General features: G+C 49.9%; 1 protein-coding gene and 3 non-coding genes across 4 annotated transcripts; 3 read left to right on the forward strand and 1 right to left on the reverse strand.

Annotated features, from left to right (window-relative positions):
- Positions 1 to 1025: 1025 nt before the first annotated feature.
- Positions 1026 to 15211, forward strand: LOC133341856 (putative uncharacterized protein DDB_G0271606). The gene is made up of 12 exons (XM_061550650.1): positions 1026 to 1155; positions 2728 to 2841; positions 3373 to 3708; positions 4225 to 4513; positions 5168 to 5276; positions 6215 to 6374; positions 6935 to 7077; positions 8779 to 8959; positions 10166 to 10317; positions 11246 to 11330; positions 11560 to 14117; positions 14704 to 15211. Exons 1-12 carry the CDS (start codon positions 1026 to 1028, stop codon positions 14911 to 14913), a joined length of 4467 nt encoding a protein of 1488 aa, XP_061406634.1. The 3' UTR covers positions 14914 to 15211.
- A 2983-nt stretch (positions 15212 to 18194) lies between these two features.
- Positions 18195 to 18267, reverse strand: TRNAR-UCG (transfer RNA arginine (anticodon UCG)). The gene has a single exon. It is a non-coding gene; the product is annotated as a tRNA-Arg (tRNA).
- Positions 18268 to 19254: 987 nt separating this feature from the next.
- On the forward strand, positions 19255 to 19327 carry TRNAR-UCG (transfer RNA arginine (anticodon UCG)). Its single transcript has one exon. It is a non-coding gene; the product is annotated as a tRNA-Arg (tRNA).
- A 2395-nt stretch (positions 19328 to 21722) lies between these two features.
- On the forward strand, positions 21723 to 21795 carry TRNAR-UCG (transfer RNA arginine (anticodon UCG)). Its single transcript has one exon. It is a non-coding gene; the product is annotated as a tRNA-Arg (tRNA).
- Positions 21796 to 22123: the final 328 nt, after the last annotated feature.

The following is a 22123-nucleotide window of genomic DNA, read 5'->3' on the forward strand; positions in this document are numbered from 1 at the left end:
CTGTTATTTCATTCGTTGATTGGGGAGCCGTGGCGCATTGATTTACGTACGCACTGCGCTATGAACCTGAACTCCTCAGTTCGATTCCGTGGCCGCTGCTAACGTCAGTGGCAAGTGAAATCTTCTTGCCAACACCGTAACCGACTCGGATGTCTGCTGCGTACGCGTGGCGCGTTACTTGATGTAACTCCAGGCAAATCTCGACGAGTCTCGAAACTTTGATTTAAAGCTTTCATGACTGCAGGGATTCATATTATTGTTTTTTTTGGTAAAGTCACGTATAAGGGAAATAATAAAATAATAAAATATTTAATTCTCACGACGTTTCGACTGCAACACAAGCAATCATCATCAGGTGTGAAATCCACAGCAAGAAAATCAGCAAGAAAATTTGCTGTGGATTTCACACCTGATGACGATTGCTTGTGTTGCTGTCGAAACGTCGTGAGAATTAAATATTTTTATTATTTTATTAGTTCCCTTCTACGTGATTTTACCGAAAGAATCAGGAATATGAGTCTCAAAACGTTATTTCTACAGCCCCCCCCCCCTCGCGTGTGGAATTATAAATTGGCCAAATCAAACGAACAACCTCAGTGATACCTCTTCTGAGCCAGCGGTGGGAAATTCCACATTGCCATGACGGGAGATGGGGGACAGATTATCATCAGGAGGACCACGCTTGAGTATTTATCTTGGAGAGAGGGGGGGGGGAATGTGTGTGAGTGAGAGGTTGTCCAAGTGACGATTGTGTAGCGATTATCGCTACGCTGCGCTACGAACCCAGCGAGCCGAGTTCGACTCCCGCCCACGGCCACCAACACCCAGTGGCGATTGTCTAAATCGGTCCTGGGCCCTCCCCTAGGTGGACTTAGCCTCAAATAAGCACTTGGTGAGGTGTGTAAAAACATCGCCACTGGGGAGACAAAAGCGGCCGGGCGTTGTTCTGGCCGTGCCGGTCATCATCGGCGCTCGCTCACAGCACTCAGCACCCACCAGTCCGTTAAAGGCTGTGCAGGGCGAGGATGTTGCTGCTGCTGCTGCTGCCGCTGCTCGTGTGCAGCCTCTCTTCTGCACTCTCCTTCGCGCTCCCAACCGCGGCTCCGCCTCGCTCCGCCGCCCCCCTCCTGGCGCTCCCACCCAGCGCCCTGGACGGTGAGAGACGCCGGGCAGCGGGGGGGGGGGGTCGGTGGGGGTCTCGGTCTGCCTGTCCGCTGGGGGTCGTCTCGTACGGCCGCAGCGGTTTTCCCCCATCACCCCCCAACCCCCCTCCACGTGCTTTCGAATGCTCCCCACAGTTTACAGCGGCATCCCATTGACAGAGGACGTTTAAATCTTGATTTAAAGCTTAGCTTTCGTGACTGCAGGGATTCATATTCTTGGTTCTTTCGGTAAAGTCACGTAGAAGGAAAATAATAAAATAATATTAATATAAAACAATTAAAGTTCTCACGACGTTTCGACTGCAACACCTGATGATGATTGCTTGTGTTGCAGTCGAAACGTCGTGATAATTTGTATTGTTTTATATTAATATTATTTTATTATTTCTCTTCTACGTGACTTTACCGAAAGAACCAAGAATAAGAGGACGTCTACTTAATTATCTGAATGTGATTGTGGGTACTGTCATGTACTTACACTGGGAGGAATCCGATGAGCAATGAAGCTCTTTTTTTCACGCATGTCCAGCAAGGGCTGATCAGTAACGTTACTTAAGGAATATGTCAGTCGATCTTAATTTTGGAGCTTTCGTGACTTGCAGGAATTATTCTTTGGTTCTTTCGGTAAAGTCACGTGTACTTTACTACGCGTCTCTTCGTACTCATTGACATGTAATTTTTTTCTCTAACCCCTCCCTCTCTCTGCCCCCGCCCCCCTCTGTCTATTTAAGGCCACCCCACAGAGACGATCTCCCTCTCTGTACCTGTGTTACTCTTTCTATGTATCTTGGTGATATATGTCTGCTTATATGTCTGTCTATAGTTTTCTGGTTAGATTTTTTGTTGCTATTTCATTTATGCCTGATGATGATTGCTTGTGTTGCAATCGAAACGTCGTATGCAATTATTTAATTTATTATTTTATCTTTATACGTGACTTTACCGAAAGAACCAAAGAATAATATGTCAGTCGCTCAGGAGATGGAGCGATGGAATCTGTCGTCGCATGAACATCGTTAAGAGGTGGCGATGGCATCGGGGCGGGGGAGGCTTCATCCAGCAGTGGATTGAACATGTCTGATGTGAACGTGTGCACGCACGCGTTCAACCCGTTGGTCAATCCACTCGTAGACGCTGCTGCTGATTGTGACTGTAATGACGATGGTCGTGGTAACGATGTTCTCACGATGATGTTCAGGAAAATGATGACGGATGATGTTGATGTTCTGCCTATGATAGTGGTGAAATTATATGGTGATCGAGTGATGGTGTTCTTCTGCCGGTGATGTTGACGATGTTGGTATATTAGTGGTGCCGGTGATGTTAACAATGTTGGTATATTAGTGGTGCGGTGATGTTGACGATGTTGGTATATTAGTGGTGCCGGTGATGTTAGCGATGTTGGTATATTAGTGGTGCCGGTGATGTTGACGATGTTGGTATATTAGTGGTGCCGGTGATGTTAGCGATGTTGGTATATTAGTGGTGCCGGTGATGTTAACGATGTTGGCATATTAGTGGTGCCGGTGATGTTGACGATGGGTGCTCGGTGTTGTGTTCGCAGTGCTCTCGGAGCGCGGCTCTGCACTGCTCCGCGCCTCGCGCGAGTTCGCGCTCTCCGCGCTCAGCGTCTCCACCGCGAGGCGCAATCGAGAGCTGCTCATCTGCTACGGCGCAGGTGCCGTTTTCAGCAGCAGCAGCAGGAGAATCATCATCATCATCGGCACCGCCATCGTCATCAGTAGTAGCATCGGCATAATCGGGAACAGAGTCATCATTAAAGCTATTCCCCGCTCTTGACAACAGGAGAATGACAATGGTCATTCATTCATTGATTATTATTATTATTAAAATAAGAATAGGCGTTATTCCTTCTGCCAAAAAACTGATTATTTCTTTCAAATTTTGATACTGGCAAAAAAGGTCCCATGGTAATTAATGATTGTCCCGAACATCCTCATAATGAATATCATCAGCACCATCATGATTACAACCACTACCATTAACACAACTCTGCTTTCATGATCATCACGCTGTCCTCCATCAACGTCATTATCACCATCGCCACCAAAAGAAATAAATCACACATTTCCACATTTTACAACCACCAACATCATCATAATCACCATTACCACCCACAACCACCAGTCCTCTCCGTGACCTATGTGCCCACCCGTGTTTGTCTCTCCCCTCCCCCCCCTCCCAACAGCAGCTGGTCTCACAGGGGCAGAGCCAAGCTGCTCAGAGATGGCAGCGGCAGCGGAGAAGGAGGAAGAGGAGGAGGAGGCGACCCTGGGTCCCAGAGGACAGAGCACGGAGTCAGAGACGGCGTCTCTGACCTCGAAGACGATGAGCTCGGGGGACGAACCCCCCGAGACTTCTGGCCCAGAGACCTCGGGCTCCGTGCAGGGACCCCTGGCCCCCACGGAGTCGTCCTCGCGTGGCTGTGCGCGCTTCGTGCGCCTGTGCGAGGCGGCCCGGCTCTCGGAGTCCACGTGCCGCGACCTCGTGCGGGAGCGCTGCGACGCGAGGAGGCGCGCGTGCGGTACGCGACTCGGTCGACTCACAGTTGTGTGTACAACATGTTTGTTGAACTTCTTTCGCGCCGTACGTAGACAATTGAGTTCTATTCCCGGGTCGGGAGTCAATCCAAGCCCCCGAATTTTTTTTTGTGTTACCAAATAAGACCCACTGAGCTCTCAATAGCTATATTTCAGAAGCGACCTGGCTCTCACACATCATGATTGCTCGACGAAGTGGCTTATCACGTGGACATTTATCGCAGCCGAATACTCTAAACGCGTGATGTTGATTGTAAATGTGAAGAGAAAAACTGGAGGCCCCGGAAAAAAATCCACGTGACCACGAGAAGAAAGGGAGAAAAGTGCAAACTCCAAATATACAGCAGGTGTCAGGGTCACCGATAACAAATAAGCACCGCGTTTGTTAGAAGCCAACAGCCATTCTAAAGTATCCAAAGTGTTGCCTCCCGCCGCAGGAACGTGGGATTTCCGCTCGTTTTAAAAGGCCAGTAGAAACTGTTGACCTCTTGACCTTTCAGATCTGGCCGTCGCAAGCGACGAAGCAACCGACGCCGGTGGTGGCGACGTCGCCACGCCGACCCCGTCTCGAGGCGCGCGGCGGGCAACACCGGCCGGGCCGGCGCTGGGCACAGTGGGGAGGGGCACGAGGCAGCGCGGTGTCGGGGTGCCCCGGATCGTGGGGGGCACGGAGCCCCCCCGTGGCGCGTTCCCGTGGCTCGTGTCGGCACGTCTCCGCGGGGCGCACGCGTGCGGCGCCGTGCTGGTGGCACGCAGGTGGGCGCTCACGGCAGCGCACTGCTTCCACAGGTGGGCGCCAGTCCAGGCACCGCTCCACGCTTTAGCTGGGATCGCTCGCCGGGGATAAGTCACTTGTCTGGGTTGTCTCACCTGTGGGATGGGCTCGGCTCGTTCTATCTCCACCCGGGCTCGCCCCAGAGGCGTAGCTAGGGGGGGGGGGGGGCAGGGGGGTACATATGTCCCTGGGCGCCAAGGTAAAGGGGCGCCAAAATGAGGCTTACAACGTCACATTATAACTTATTGCGGCGGGCGCGGCAGCCTGAAACTACTGCACAAATCTACACCTCAACCTAAAAGTTTATATATCCCGCCACACACAGCCTACATGTCATGTAATTACATTTTGGTATGTGATTAAACGGGGGGGGGGGGGGGGGGCGCCAATTTTATAGTTCGTCCCCGGGCGCAAAATATCCTAGCTACGCCACTGGCTCGCCCTCATCTGGGCACTCACGTGGCGTCTCACCTGGGGTCTCACTCTAGCATACCTCGGCTGTGACGTGAGTGGCCACGAATGGGGTTGGGTGGATAGAGAGTTCTGAAAGCTGTGCACGTGTCTTGGTTGAGCTTCCCGGAATGTGCTGGCTGCTAGGGATCGTGGGGCCCGTGACCTCTGGCTCGACAAGCGTTGACCTCCGTAACCTCCCGCGTCGATTGTCCCAGGAGCAAACGTGAGGACGACTGGGCGGCCGTGCTGGGAGAACATGACCTGGTGGAGGTCGATCCCTTCGAGTCGACCATCGCTATCAACCGCATCATCATCCACCCGCACGTAAGCCTCACACACAACAACAACGACAGCCGCCGTCATTCCTATGATCACTGTTACATTGCTTTTATGGCTTTATTTTGGTGATTTCGAAAAGTTTTTTGTTTTGGCCATGTTTGTTTGTTGTAGTACGGAGTTAGACTGATGGACTTAATCTAAGTTGTATTGTGGTTGTTGTTGTTGTTTGACTTGCATCTCACTGGGATTTTTGCACACAGCGTTGGTGTACGGTGATTTTTGTGGAATATTTTGCTGTCTTTTCCCGGATTTTCTGTTTGCACATAGTCACATAGTGACTTTGAGATGTTTTTTTGTTCATGTTTTTGTTTCATGTTTTTGTTTTTTGTTTGTTGCGGTTGCACCCGATTCAAGAGCCGCATGGCTCACAGGGCTATACCTAATACATGAAACTGAAACGCGGCGGTGGTGACACCACGACGCTTGGATGGACTCCATTGTGTGTAGCTCGTAGCTTTATGATTATAACAGACTGGTGGAGTCTGTCACACATATAACACTACTGCATCTTAAAAGCCATTCACTGCTCCATGAATTGTATTTATTCCATAAATGCTTAATATCCTGATCGCAATTTCGTTTGTATGTATGTTGAACTTCTTTCGCTCCGTACGTAGCCAACCGTGCTAATCTGAGGTGCTGGGGAAGGGCAACAAACTAAACACAAAAAACAGTTGCAAAGAAATTAGTTTTCAATCTCAATGATTTAATAGTGCATAACTCCAGTGGCTTCCTAATATCGTAAGGAAGAGCGTTCCAGACGGCCGCAGAAGCGCACCTGAAAGCGCGCGATGCAGTGGCCGTCTTTGTTCGATGGCTACGAATTAAAATTTATATTTAATCTCATTCGAATTACCAGCGCCGTCTCGGATCACAAAGTGATTTCGGCAAACCCGGTGTCCGTGCGCGCCCTTGTCCTCCAGTACGACCCTCGCTCCTTCGACTGCGATGTGGCGCTCATGGAGCTGGCTCAGCCGGCACCGCTCAGCGCCCACGTCTCCACGCTCGCCCTGCCCCCCAGCAGCCTCCAGCTCCCGCCCGGCACCCCCTGCACCGTCGCAGGATGGGGCACCCTGCAGGAAGGTGCGCGGGTTAGGGGCTGTGAAATGCTACGTCCCGTGCGCGGGCACAAGCAGTTATGAGGGGCCTGAGGCTGATAGGAGGGAAGGGTCTAAGTCCGTATTTACATATTGCAACAAAAATTACGAAGTCAACAAACATCATTATTTATTTAGCTACAGTGAGGGAAAAAAGTATTTGATCCCCTGCTGATTGTGTACGTTTGCCCACTGACAAAGAAATTATCAGTCTATAATTTTAATGGTAGGTTTATTTGAACAGTGAGAGACAGAATGACAACAAAAAAAATCCAGAAAAACGCATGTCAAAAATGTTATAAATTGATTTGCACCTAAATGAGGGAAATAAATTTTTATTTTACTTTTATTAATTTTATTTTTTATTTTTTACCTACGTGACTTTACCGAAAAAACCCCTAAGAATATGAATCCTTGCGGTCACGAAAGCTTCAAATCTAGAATCAATCGCCTCCTAGTCCGTGCAGCACAATCACCGCTGTACAATCTGTAAGTGCCACGTGCTCTCCCGCTGCCGCTGCTGCTGCCCCCCTCTGCTGCCCGCAGACGGCCCCGGCTCCCGGGTGCTGCTCGCCGCGCGGCTGCCCCTGCAGCCCCAGGCGCTGTGCCGCTCTGCGCTGGGCCCGGCCCACGTCACGGCGGGGATGCTGTGCGCGGGTCGCATGGACGGCGCCGCCGACACTTGCCAGGTGCGCACGCAACGACGGCGACCACAGCCACAGCCAGAGCAATAGCCACAGCCACAGCCAGAGCCACAGCCACAGCCAGAGCCAGAGCAACAGCCACAGCAACAGCCAGAGCAACAGCCACAGCCACAGCAACAGCCACAGCCACACCAACAGCCAGAGCAACAGCCACAGCCACAGCCACAGCCAGAGCAATAGCCACAGCCACAGCCAGAGCCACAGCCACAGCCAGAGCCAGAGCAACAGCCACAGCAACAGCCAGAGCAACAGCCACAGCCACAGCCAGAGCCACAGCCACAGCCAGAGCAACAGCCACAGCCACAGCCACAGCCAGAGCCACAGCCACAGCCAGAGCAACAGCCACAGCCACAGCCAGAGCAACAGCCACAGCCACAGCCACAGCCAGAGCCACAGCCACAGCAACAGCCACAGCCACAGCCAGAGCCACAGCCACAGCAACAGCCATAGCAACAGCCACAGCAACAGCCACAGCCACAGCCAGAGCAACAGCCACAGCAACAGCCACAGCCAAAGCAACAGCCAGAGCAACAGCAACAGCCACAGCAACAGCCAAAGCCAGAGCCACAGCAACAGCCACAGCAACAGCCACAACCACAGCAACAGCCACAGCAACAGCAACAGCCACAGTAACAGCCACAGCCACAGCAACAGCCACAGCAACAGCAACAGCCACAGCCAAAGCCAGAGCCACAGCAACAGCCACAGCCACAGCAACAGCCACAGCAACAGCCACAGCCACAGCAACAGCCACAGCCACAGCAACGCACGCGACGCAGACGCCGACTAAACCCCGTTGGCATTCGACGGGCTGTTGACGGCAGGTGATGTTGGTTGTTGCTGTTTGACTTGCATCCCACTGGGATTTTTGCACACAGCACTGATACACGGTGCTTTTTCTGGAAGACTTTGTTGTTTTTTTCCTGGATTTTTCTGTTTGCGCGTAGTCACTTTAAGATGGTTTCTTGTTCATGTTCTTGTTTGTTGCGGTTGCACCCGATTCAAGAGCCGAATGGCTCACATGGCTATACCAAATAAATGAAACTCAAAATGAAACTGAAAAAAAGAGCACCTGCGAAGGCCGGGTGATGGCACACGCAGGGGGTGGTGTGGACGGCCGACTTTGTCACCCCCATTGCTGATGCTTATGCACAGCACCAGGGTATCTATTTAAGGCTGAGTCGACCTAGTGGAGGCCCAGCACCGGGTCAAATATTCGCATGTTTGTTGAACTTCTTTCGCATCGTACGTAGCCAACCGTGATAATCGGAGGTGCGGCACTGTTTTTGGTCGCAAGCGGGAATGGAACTCGAGTCGCCGGGTTCGTAGCGCAGCGCGCTAACCACTGCGCAGACGACACTTTGTGAATCCACTGCTGGATGAGGGCCTCCCCATGCCGTCCGTATCGTGGGGGGGTGAGTTACTTTGGCCACCCTGTAATACTTCACCATGACGGCCGATGCGGGTAGGCGAAGGCAGTAAGATGCGGGAGCGTAGACGTGCAGTACAACAGCGCCCTTTTACCGCGAGGCAGAATCGGAATCGTACCAGAATCAGAACATGTATTTATACTGGAAGAATCAGATGAGCCATCAAGCTCTTTTTCACATACGTCCAGCAGAGGCTCCGTCTCGCCGGCTTTGTGCAACGCAAACTCTCCGCACGCGCGTGTGTGTCGGGGGACAGGGCGATTCTGGGGGGCCCCTGGTGTGCACCCCCCCAAACCCATCGCGGGCCCCCTCCGCCCCCGCCGCCCCGGTGCTGCTGGGCGTGGTGTCGTGGGGGGACGGCTGCGCCGAGGTGGGGAAGCCCGGAGTGTACGCGCGCGTGCCTCGCTTCTCGCACTGGGCCCGGCAGCAGATGGCACGTAAGGCTCCTCCTGCACGCCTGTCATTCACTCATCAATCACCTGCCACTTACCGCTCGCCTGTCACTCGCTCAGCAATCACCTGCCACTTACCGCTCGCCTGTCACTCGCTCGCCGCTCGCCTGTCACTCACTCATCAATCATCTGTCACTTGCCGCTCGCCTGTCACTCACTCATCAATCATCTCTCATACTTTTGATTTCAAATTTTCGTGACTGCAGGGATTCATATTGTTGGTTTTTTCGGTAAAGTCACGTCGAAGGGAAATAATAAAATAATAAAAATATTAAACAATACCAATTCTCACGACCTTTCGACTGCAATACAAGCAATCATCATCAGGTGTGAAATCCACCGCAAGAAAATTTGAAAAAAATATTTTTTTTGCTGTGGATTTCACATCTGATGATGATTGCTTGTGTTGCAGTCGAAACGTCGTGAGAATTTTTATTGTTTTATATTTATATTATTTTATTATTTCCCTTCTACGTGACTTTACCGAAAGAACCAAGATTATCTGTCATACTCTTTGTTTTTTTCGGTAAAGCCACGTAGGTAAAACAAATATGAAAAAACAACTAAATTAAATCACGACGTTTCGGAGGCAACACAAGCTTACGTCTGTATCACTTGATACAGTAATTTTGCTGTGACGGTTCCACCTGAAGACGGAAGCTTGTGTTGCCTCCGAAACGTCGTGATTTAATTTAGTTGTTTTTTCATTTAACTTTTTTTACCTACGTGACTTAACCGAAAAAACCAAAGGGTATGAATCTTTTCAGTCACGAAAACTTCCAATCTACAATCACCTGCCACTTACCGCTCGCCTGTCAATCACTCATCAATCACCTGCCACTTACCGCTCGCCTGTCACTCACTCATCAATCACCTGCCACTTACCGCTCGCCTGTCAATCACTCACCATTGACCACTCCCACGATGAACACTCAATTTGGTTTGCTGTTTTTCGACGCGTCTCTCACTCCTTGTACCACTTCAGTTTGTCGACTTAGCACAATGACACGACGTCTACAGATTAAGTGGCCCACCTGCACGCGTGCACATTGGAACGTTTGTCCGGAGAACTCCGCTCCATCGATTTCAGTGAACGCCGACTCATTTGAGAGCTTCGCGTGAAAATCGGGTAAAATTCACAAAAACTATTGACCTTTGACCCTGATGTTACTGCTGCTGCTGCTGCCCCAGTTCCCGCGGGGAGCCGGGAGCCGACGTGCGCGGAGCTGAGACAACTTCGCGCTGTCGAGGCCGGGCCACTGCGCGAGAACAGAGACTCGCAGCTCTGCTCCTTCTACTCCCGGCCCTGCCGCCCCTCGCAGACGCCCCCAGGGGCCCCCTCGGTGAGAACCCCCGAACCCGGACAGAAGAACTCGCACAGCCCCCCTGGGGACCCCCCCCCCCCCCCCCCCGTAGCGAGAGACCTGGCCCAGGTACCTCTAAAGGAGACAAATACTCACACAGCCCCCCTGGGGACCCCCCGTGATGAGAACCCCCGAACCCAGACAGAATAACTCACACAGCCCCCCTGGGGACCCCCTCCCCCCGTAGCGGGAGACCTGGCCCAGGTACCTCTAAAGGAGACCACCACTCGCACAGCCCCCCTGGGGACCCCCCGTGATGAGAACCCCGAACCCAGACAGAAGAACTCACACAGCCCCCCTGGGGACCCCCCATAGCCAGAGACCTGGCCCAGAGAGACAGCCACTCGCAGTTACCTTGAGGGTAACCCCGCGATGGGATCCCTGCGATCCAGAGACCCCTGAAAGATACCAACGATGATCCCCATTGATGGTGGCCAACCACGAGTTCTTTCCACTTGGTGGTGGTGACGAGGCTGCAGCAACTCAAAGTTTTAATCATGATGATGAAGAACGATGCTTTGTTCTGGCTTGTGTTATTTTATGGCTGCTGATGGTGCTGATGGTGATGATGGTGCCGATGATGAATGCTGATGGTGTTGATGATGCTAATGGTTGTTGATGGTGCTGATGATGGTGCTGATGCTGACGGTGCTGATGATGCTAATGGTTGTTGATGGTGCTGATGATGAATGCTGATGGTGCTGATGGTGCTAATGGTTGTTGATGGTGCTGATGATGGCCTGATGATGGTGCTGATGATGGTGTCGATGATGACGCTGATGGTGCTGATGGTGATGGTGCTGATGATGAATGCTGATGGTGCTGATGATGCTAACGGTGTTGATGGTGCTGATGATGGTGCTGATGATGATGCTGACGGTGTGTGTGTCCTGTGTGGGGTGTCCAGGCCCCTCTGCTGGGTTCCCCGGCGTCTGGCGACGTGTGCCAGCGTGCGTCGCGCGTCTCCTGCACCAAGAAGAAGCGGGCGTGTGGTGAGTGGGACCCGGGCCTAGGCTCACCCAGCTTCAAGGCTTCAGTGATACGAGCATTCAATTCATTCACATGCGATGGCTTGCAAGTGCACACCACGCCTGCATACACACTGGCTCACGTGCGCATGCGTTGACGTGTGTGGAAGTGTCCACGTGCGTTCACGTGTGTGTAGGTGGCGCACGTGCGCTGACGCTCGTGCCTGCGTGCGTGCTCATTCTTTTTCCACAGAGTTGCGGGATGTATTGGGGGGCCTGGTGCGATCACTGGGTCGGGAGTCGGAGCTGAGGAGGAGACACGGGGGCTTCCCGGGGCCTCTGAGTGCCCCCATCTCCCACCCACTACAGCAGCAGCAACAGGAACAGCAGGAGTGGGAAGAACTGCAGCAGATACAGCAGTGGGAGCAACAGGAGGATGAGAAGTGGCAACGACAGCAGCAGCCGCAGCGGGGAGTGCGACAGCAGCAACCAGAACAACAGGTGCAGCAGGAACAGAATCAGCAGCAGCAACAACAGCAGCAACAGCAGCCACAGGGACAGCAGCAGCAACTGGAACAGCAACCTGAACAGCAAGAGCAGCGGCAGCAGCAGGAACAACAACAGCAGCAAGAACAGCAGCAGCAACTGGAACAGCAACCGGAACAGCAACAGCAGCCACAGCAGCCAGAACAGCAGCAGCAGGAACAGCAGCGACGTCGGGTATTTAAAGTGACTGAACTTCTGGAACCGCTGAATCGGAGACAACATATGCTAGGGCGACAGCAACCAGACCTCATTCACATGCAGCACCTACAGCTAGAGCAGCAACAACAACAGCAACCACGACATCAACAACAGGCGCAGCATCAACTGCAACATCAGCTGCAACAACTGCAGCAGCAGCAGCAGCACCAAACGAGTCTGCTTCAGCAGCAAATGAATCAAACTCGGCAGAAGCAGCAAACGAATCAGAGCCAGAAGCAGCCGAATCTAACCGAGCAACGACATCAACTGAATCAGATTCAACTGCAGCAGAATCAAACTCATGACGAACTGAATCAGATTCAACTGCAGCAGGATCAAACCCAGGACGAACTGAATCAGATTCAACTGCAGCAGAATCAAACTCAGGACGAACTGAATCAGATTCAACTGCAGCAGAATCAAACCCAGGACGAACTGAATCAGATTCAACTGCAGCAGAATCAAACTCAGGACGAACTGAATCAGATTCAACTGCAGCAGAATCAAACCCAGGACGAACTTAATCAGATTCAACTGCAGCAGAATCAAACCCAGGACGAACTGAATCAGATTCAACTGCAGCAGGATCAAACCCAGGAAAAAATGAATCAGGTTCAACTGCAGCAAAATCAAACCCAGGACGAACTGAATCAGATTCAACTACAGCAAAATCAAACCCAGGACGAACTGAATCAGATTCAACTGCAGCAAAATCAAACCCAGGAAGAACTGAATCAGATTCAACTGCAGCAGAATCAAACCCAGGAAGAACTGAATCAGATTCAACTGCAGCAGAATCAAACCCAGGACGAACTAAATCAGATTCAACTGCAGCAAAATCAAACCCAGGATGAACTGAATCAGATTCAACTGCAGCAAAATCAAACCCAGGACGAACTGAATCAGATTCAACTGCAGCAGATTCAAACCCAGGACGAACTGAATCAGATTCAACTGCAGCAGAATCAAACCCAGGAAGAACTGAATCAGGTTCAAGTGCAGCAAAATCAAACCCGGGAAGAACTGAATCAGGTTCAAGTGCAGCAGAATCAAACCCATGAAGAATTGAATCAGGTTCAACTGCAGCACAATCAAACCCAGGACGAACTGAATCAGGTTCAAGCGCAGCAGAATCAAACCCTTCAAGTGAATCCATCCCAGGATACATATCAAGTGCAATGGCAGCATTTGAATCAAACAGAAGACCTCAATCAGACACAGCAGCCGCTGAACGAAAGCACAACTCTCAATGGTCTTATTCCGCTCAATAAATCCCAGCTGTATCAATCTCATCAGTGGATAAATGATCAATCTCACGAGCAGCTGGATCAAACCAAGCAAAGACAGAACCAAAGCCAGGGACTGGATCTGTCCGAGCAACTGAATCAAACTGAACTGCATCTACAACAGCATCAGTTCCAGCAGCAGCATCAGCCAGATTATTTACAACAACCGGATCTAACCCAACCTCAACCGCATCAAACTCAGCAGGTGCCGAGTCAAAATCTATCGGATCCATCCCATGAGGATCTACATCAAAGTGAACAACTCAATCAGCAGCTAAATCAGTCCCATCGCGAGGGGTACCTATCCCACCCGGAGTTAGATCGAACCGAACAAGTGACTCAATCCCACGCGGAGCTGAATGGATATCACCAGCAGCTGGATCACACTAAACGGTTGAATCAATCCCAGCATCAGCTCAATGAAACACATCGGCAACTGGATCAATCTCACATAAGTAATCGGTCCCAACTGCTCGATCAATCCCGACACCTTCTAAGTGAAACCCAACAACCGAATCGACCCTACCAACAGCTGAATAGATCCAGCCAGGATCTAAATGACACCCAACAAACGAATCAAATGCAACAGGTGCATCAATCCCACCACGAGCAACAGCAGGTGGATGAAGCCCTCCGGCTGGCCCCGGGTCCGCCGTTCCTGCCGCCTGCGTCCTCCTGTCCCGGGCTCCGAGCGGCCGAGGAAGCCCTCTCTCGGGAGACCGACTCCTGGAGATGGGTCCTCAGGGTCCCCGAGGAGAAGCTGCTCATGGAGTTCACGCACGTGAGGCCCTCGCCCGCCCCACCGGCCCCCACACGAACCCCGCGGATTGCTAGAAACAGAATCTGTGTTTTTAGAACACAAGCAATCGTCATCAGGTAGAAAACAAACCTAGTGAATTTTATTTCGATTTAAAGCTTTCGTGTTTTATTATTTTTATTATTTTATTATTTCCATTCTACGTGACTTTACCGAAAGAACCAAGAAGATGAAACCTAGTGAACTTAGACATGCAATGCAATACAACACAGGGAGTCGGCTAACACAACAGTCAGCACCTTAGCTGGTTGATTACGTTCTTCCAAAGATTGCTAAATTTGAGAGAGAGACAAAACACAGACAACGGAGACACACAGACAGACGCACAAGTAGAGGGAGACAACACAGAGACACAGAGAGAGAGACAACACAGACACAGAGACCCAACGCCTCCGTGTCGAGGCACTCGAAATTGAATGATCTGCATGTGAACGCATCAATAATTACATTCATAAAACCACCCCCTCCTCCAACGCCACCACTTGTCAACACCCCCCCCCCCCCATTTCCTCCGCCCCCCATCCCATCGTACCCCCCCCCTCCGCTCTAGGTGTGGCTGGAGTCGCGCACGAGGATTGCACGGGTCCGGGCCCTGGTGAACGGGGAGGCCCTCCTCTTCTCGACGGCGCTGGGCCCCGAGGGAGACTCCCTGCAGACTCGGCTCATCCGCATAATCGCCCCCGCCCTGAGGGCGGCGCGGGCACCCCGAGGCACGCGGGGTCAGGGCCAGGCTCGTGCGGCTGGGTCGAGGTCGGGCTAAAGGGTTTTGGGGTCAGGGTTTTGCCGTCAAAGAGTCGAGGTTCGGGCCGATGTCTCGGCTCTCTCAAGGTCGGGAGGGGTCGGGTCAATGCCGTGACTGGTTTTGGTTGGTGGGGATTGGTGGAGATTTGAGGGGTCAAGGTCATGGCTGAGTCAGAGTCAGCGTGTAGGTGCGTCGCCAATCAGGGTCAAGGTCTGATTGAAGGTCACGATGATGTCAGAGGGGTCAAGATCACGGTCAAGATTGTGGTCAGGGTCAATGTTGAGCCGATGCTCGTGTTCTACCACGCACAGCCTCGCCATGCTGGATGAGGGCCTTCCCCCACCACGTGGGTCACGGTGGGGGGGGGGGGGGGGGTATTTGACCTCGCTTGTCAGTGCAGGTTAGCGAAGGCGGGGTGGGGGGGAAATAGACGTGGCCCCATTCAAATACAGTACATTACAACAACGCATTATTTGGGTCTTTCGGTAAAGTCACGTAGATAGGTTCAAAGAAAATGACAAAAAAATATTATTATTAAATAATAATATAATATTATTATTTGTTGTTATTATTTTATTATTATTTAATAATATTTTATTTTAACCTATCTACATGACTTTACCGAAATACCCAAACAATATGAATTCCTGCAGTCACGAAAGCTTTCAGTCAAGACGTTATCACAACAACGGTTTTGCTGCACCGCCCTCTGCTGCCCACAACACAGAGTTGCCCACGCAACCGCCTCTGACAACCGGCGTAGACGGTGTTCAGTTAAAGGACGTGAACTAAAATTAATTATGAATCGCAACGAGCTCTCACCCGCCTTAGTGAATAAAGGGAGTCAATCGCAGGAGGTTAACGCATCGTGACGGGTCCTTGTCTGGTTTAAATAATAAAGGGATGCAAATTACAAGGAGATCATGATTCGCATTAGACTTTCGCATGGTGAAATAAAGGCCGACAAGATAATATTGGCGAGCTCATGCCAACTCTTCGGGTTTTTTTCCGGTAAGTCACGTAGGTAAAAAATAAAATTAAAATTAATAGAAGTGATTTTTATTTTACTTTTATTAATTTTATTAATTGTATTAATTTAAATTTTATTTTTTACCTACGTGACTTTACCGAAAAAAAACCTAAGAGTATGAATCCTTGCAGTCACGAAAGCTTCAAATCTCGAGCTCATGCCTGGTTACATTCCTGCGGAGGGAGCTAGTAGTAACGTTGGGTTGCTCGGTCAATGGCCAGAGTCAACGGCGGCGTGGTGTATTCCGCAAATATGCCCGACTGTGAGGGCGGGCACAAGCCGGCGTGAGTAGGTAAAACGTTGAGTTTTATAAGGGCACCACGGGGTGACCAGCCCCTCCCCACCCGGCCCGACCCCACCCTCCCCACCCAGCCCCTCTCCACCCTCCCCACCCAGCCCCTCCCCACCCAGCCCCTCCCCACCCTCCCCACCCAGCCTCTCCCTCCCCACCCAGCCCTTCCCTGCACGACGGACACAATAATCCCCTGTGGGCTGGTGTAACCAGAAGGTTCCTACCAGTAACAAAGGACGTGGAGCAGCAAAGACGAATAGTTATGGCCTCTGGTCTGGTCGGAATCAGGACGTCAAACGCAAGAGACCAATGCATCTCAATTGAACGTTCACCTGGTTCAATAAAGGCTGTCAGTGAACAAGAGATGATGGGTCTCAACGGTCTCTTGCCTGGTCAAGCATACTGAAATGTGAAATTGTAGCTTGCTGGACAACTGTGCAAAAACAGAGCTTCAATGCTCATTGGATCCCTCCAGTCTAAATGAACATTCTGATTCTGATTCAACAAATAGTTTTATCTTTAAAAACAAATCTGTACAAAACATCTGCTTGTTTATTATCGATACAATTGTAATGTTATTTTATGTAAAGTATTTTCTATCATGTTTTTTATCGGTTATTTTTTTTAAATGTACAGTTTTGTTCTGTTGGTAAATAAAATTTTAATTTTTTGGTATAAAATTTGTGAGCGTGATATGATTTGTGACACTACGCACAGGAAAGGGTCCTCTCTGGAGGAGACCATCTGAAAGGGTTTCAAACAAAGCACTCCGTTTTCTTGGTTCTTTCGGTAAAGTCACGTAGAATGGAAATAATAAAGTAATAAAAAGAAAAATAATTAAATATATTTTTATATTCTTTTATAAAGTCACGTAGAAGGGAAATAATAAAATGTAAACATACAAAAACATATTTATATATTATTTTATTCTGTTTTATTTTTATTAGTTGAAACAATAAATAAATAATAAAATATCTCAACTTTTCCCTACTAAAATATATTAATATATTATTTTGTTATGAATTGGCACGTTCTGTTTACGTGACAGCCCTTACTAGTTGGCTGTGTCGGGTGGTGGCGGGTTAAACGACACATTTATGTATTTACGCGATCTAACCCAACAAAAACCTCTATTATGGATGGCGGGGGTGTGTGCCACAAGTTGTGTATTGTCAGGGGCTGCACGTAAGTGGCCCCATCAAAGGCCACTAGGGGACGCCAGTGGCCCGTCACAAATTGTGCTGTGATGGTTCCACCTGAAGACGGAGACTTGTGTTGCCTCCGAAACGTCGTGATTTAATTGAGTTTCATTTATTATTATTTAATTGAGTTTCATTTATTACTATTTTTTTTTACCTACGTGACTTTACCGAAATAACCTAATAGTATGCAATGATCCAGCCGGCGCGATTTTGGACAAACCTTTCGTTGACTTAAAGCTTTCGTGGCTGCAGGAATTCATATTGTTTGGGGTCTTTCGGTAAAGTCACGTAGATAGGTCGTTCGTCATCAGGAAGATGACGAACGCTTGTGTTGGGATCGAAACGTAGGTTTTGGTTATTTTCTTTGAGCCTATTTACATGACTTTACCGAAAGACCCCAAGAATATAAAGCTTTCCTTAATTTGCATTTAAAAAGCCGAACTTACGTAGTTAAAAAAACAAATCTCGTCGGTTGATGAGATGTTAATTACCTCGCCTGGTATACAGGAGTTTGTGGATTCGATCCCGACCCAGACGCCTGCTGAGTCTGAATGTTATCCCCGTGATTGCGTGGATTTTTATCCGGGTCCTCCCGTTTTTCCCTCCAAATTTAGAAACACGCGTTTAGAGCATGTGGCTGCTATAAATGTGCACGTGATAAGCCACTTCGATGAGATTTCATTTGTGGTCAGGTCGCTTCTGAAAAAGAGCATCATAGCTCAGTGGGCCTGAGCTGGTAAAATAAAAATAGTAAAGAAAACATTTTAAAAAACTTCGACGACGGCAGGATTCGAACCTGCAATCTTCTGATCCGAAGTCAGACGCCTTATCCATTAGGCCACGCGGCCCCACTTGATAAGCTGGATGATCGAAGTCATTGTGTATGACAGTTCAAACGGGCAACAGAGCGGCGATCATCTTTATTGGCTTGCCCTAAGCTCGCGGTCTAACCCCCAAAAAACAACCTTATTTTGAATAATATTGGTCGCGAAAGCCCACGTGTTACACTTATGAATCTCCAATTGGGAATTACTGGGTGAGGATCGTGGAGATGAAACAAAAGATGACGGATTTTTGTTCGCACTCACTTAACCGTCAAAGTAACAGAATCAGTTTTTTTTTTCAGAATCACAACATTTATTTATACTCGAGGAATCCGATGAGATTTAAATATATTTTTCATAGATCTCCACTAGGGGACAACGTCAGGACGTTACAATACAAATAAGTAATATTAACAAATACTTTTTTTTAAACACGCTTTAATGAAATGTACCCTACTCGTAATGGCAGAACTCCAGAAAGTGGCCCCGAAGCTTGCCATAACGTAAGGGGCCGTGGTGATTTACAGCCAACGTCAGTTGAGCGTTGACAATTAGACCCAAGCCGAAACATAACGTACATAAATGCATTCTTAAAAATACTTTTTTTATGATAGAATATAGTATTGTCATCAGTATGACATGAGTATACCAAGCTTGCAGTCGATAACAAATTGGGAAGTGGGTTGAAATTGAGTTACAAGATTTGAGCATACGACAACAACAGACAGTGAGTTAAATTGAAGCGTGTAAAAACACGATAGGTAGCCAGGGGACCAGTGTCAATTCTCTCCATGTCACAAATAATAATGCGTCTAAACTACAGGTTTCTGTCCGTGATAATCGCTGTAGACAAATAGAGCGGTCACCCATCCAAAAAACGATTAGCCAAGCTCAATCCTGAGTACTGTGTGCGGTGCATTGGAATAGCTAAACAATGACCGGTATTGAACAAGCAATGCCTCAGGCGAGTCTAAAGACTCATTCGTAGGATGATGCAGTTCAAAGCACGGAGGCCGCGTGGCCTAATGGATAAGGCGTCTGACTTCGGATCAGAAGATTGCAGGTTCGAATCCTGCCGCGGTCGACTTCGACTTTTGTTTTATGAATGAAACGCATTCAAATTGTTTTAGTTTTTTCGTTCTCCTGCAATAAATCGCATCCCAATGACCCATGTTGTTGGTCAATCTCACCGCTTAAAGGATGTGTCATGCCCAAATGGCACTTGCTTTTCTGAATAGTGAAAGTTATTTTTTACTGGTAGAGACCCCCTGGTTACACCAGCCCACAGGGGATTATTGTGTGTGTCCGTCCGTCGTGCATCCAAAAATGGGAGGGGTGGGGCTGGGTGGAGAGGGAAGGGTGGGGAGGGGCTGGGTGGGGAGGGGTTGGGTGGGGAGGGTGGGGAGGGGCTGGGTGGGGAGGGTGGGGAGGGGCTGGGTGGGGAGGGGCTGGTCACCCCGTGGTGCCCTTATAAAACTCAATGTTTAACCTACTCACGCCGGCTTGTGCCCGCCCTCACAGTCGGCCATATTTGCGGAATACACCACGCCCTGGCCGTTGACCCTGGCCATTGACCGAGCAACCCAACGTTCCTACCAACTCCCTCCGCAGGAATGTATTGTAATTTAGTATTTCTTCTCGAATGCTGGCGTTCCTCCTTCCGTGCCTCGGCGACAAACCGCTCCAAAATCCTTCGCGTGGCTAGCAGCAGACCTCGACAATGTCATTTAGCTCCTGGACATATCTACCATCCACATTGCGTTTAGTGACGAGTGTGTGTCAACGCAGCAATATGAAAATGGAATTTTGAGCAAATGTCTCGAAGAGGAAGAGCACAGAAATACGGCACATCACACGCGCAGAAAGCTGAGGCTATTTTTTTCGCGCCACACTTAGGCTTGAGGAACCTCTCGGCTCCGAATAAGCCCGTCAAAAATTGAACCATCAAACTCGTTACACGAAGCGGGCGCGCGTCAACAGCGAACCTATTGTAGACGGCTGACTTTTCTTTACAATATGGGTCGACGTTTTTTTTTATTTCGCACGCCGGATAAAAAAACGTGTACAAATTAATTTAATTACCACACATTTAGAGGTGTTTAGTCGTCGATTAAGCCAATTGCGTCAGATATTAAAGGGAACTCACGCCGTTATTGCCTATTTTACTTAACGCACAATGAGCATGCGGGCACTCACGTGTTCGCGGACGTCAGCGCGTGCTTCCCAGCAATCGATGCACAATTCAGAACGGAATCGATGGTGTCCCGCTCTGTGCAATGTTGGACAATTGTCGGCACGATTCAACCCAACGGAGGGCGGCGAAATGAACCATCGTTCAAATTGAACGTGACGAGCGAACATTGCTGTGCACGTCCCGAGTCCGCGTAATACCGCAGGATAATTTAAACGAATCGGAATCGATCTGCGTGCGGCGTAGGCGAATCGAATATCGAATCCGCAATGCAACGTGAGTTGATTGACGTTGTCGGATTGAGGTTGAACGGTGGTGCAATGGTTAGAGCAGTAGTGGCGTTGTGGTTAGGGGAGCGGTGGCGTTGTGGTTAGAGGAGCGGTGGCGCAATGGTTAGAGCAGTAGTGGCGTTGTGGTTAGAGGAGTGGTGGCGTTGTGGTTAGGGGAGCGGTGGCGTTGTGGTTAGAGGAGTGGTGGCGTTGTGGTTAGGGGAGCGGTGGCGTTGTGGTTAGAGGAGTGGTGGCGTTGTGGTTAGGGGAGCGGTGGCGTTGTGGTTAGAGGAGTGGTGGCGTTGTGGTTAGGGGAGCGGTGGCGTTGTGGTTAGAGGAGCGGTGGCGTTGTGGTTAGGCGAGCGGTGGCGTTGTGGTTAGAGGAGCGGTGGCGTTGTGGTTAGGCGAGCGGTGGCGTGGTTAGGGGAGCGGTAGCGTTGTGGTTAGAGGAGCGGTGGCGTTGTGGTTAGGGGAGCGGTGGCGTTGTGGTTGACATCTGAGAAGGTTCTGGAGCGATAAGATCGACTCGTGTGCAGCTGCGTGTTGGAGCGTTGCATCGCCGGGCCGTGAGAGATGGCGAATGTTTTTGGGTGGACTACATCGAGCAGTGGATATATCACGGTTAATGATGACGATGGTCCAACCTGCGACTGGCACTGTTGTTATTTGCGCCCGACTCGCGCAGTTGGAAGGGCGCGAGCTCAAACCTGGAGCCGGGTGTGGACTCAGCCAATCATCCACGCACGGGTCAATAAAATCAGTACCCACTTTGTGTGAAGTCAGCATGCTCTGGTCCTGTTTATGGAATTGTCCCTTATCGTAGGAATGTGGAGTTTAACACGTAGGCTTTCGCGACCAATATTATTAACAATAAAGTTTTTTTTTCCCTATTAAATCGCGGGCTTAGGGCAAGCCAATGAAGATGATCGCCGCTCTGTTGCCCGTTTGAACCGAGAGACACAAAGACTGCCATCACTGTGTTGGCTCTGAAGACTCAAAGGCTCCTTTATAACCGGTGAGGCCGCGTGGCCTAATGGATAAGGCGTCTGACTTCGGATCAGAAGATTGCAGGTTCGAATCCTGCCGTGGTCGTAATTTTATTTTATTTGTTATTTTATTTTACACAAGATGTCAATCGGCGAGAAGAGGGGTCGGCAAACAACATAACAATTCGAGCGATCATTTTTTCCAATTCGTAAAAGTAATAACATGCTATATTTCTAGAGCCGCAATTGCACGTGGCGAACACGAAACGGTGGTCCTTCATACATGACATCACGAAGCAGTCTTTTAAAGAGCCGCATGCGGCTCAAGAGCTGCAGATTTACGACCCCTGGGCTCGATGATGTTTTTAAAACTCCATATGGTTGGTTTCCTTTAAATGCATACGAATGCACGGTTCGTCTAAAATCGCGCCGGC

The sequence above is a fragment of the Lethenteron reissneri genome, chromosome 2, assembly GCF_015708825.2.
Source record: "Lethenteron reissneri isolate LAM-NWPU_2019-01 chromosome 2, ASM1570882v1, whole genome shotgun sequence".
Lineage (NCBI taxonomy): Eukaryota > Metazoa > Chordata > Hyperoartia > Petromyzontiformes > Petromyzontidae > Lethenteron > Lethenteron reissneri.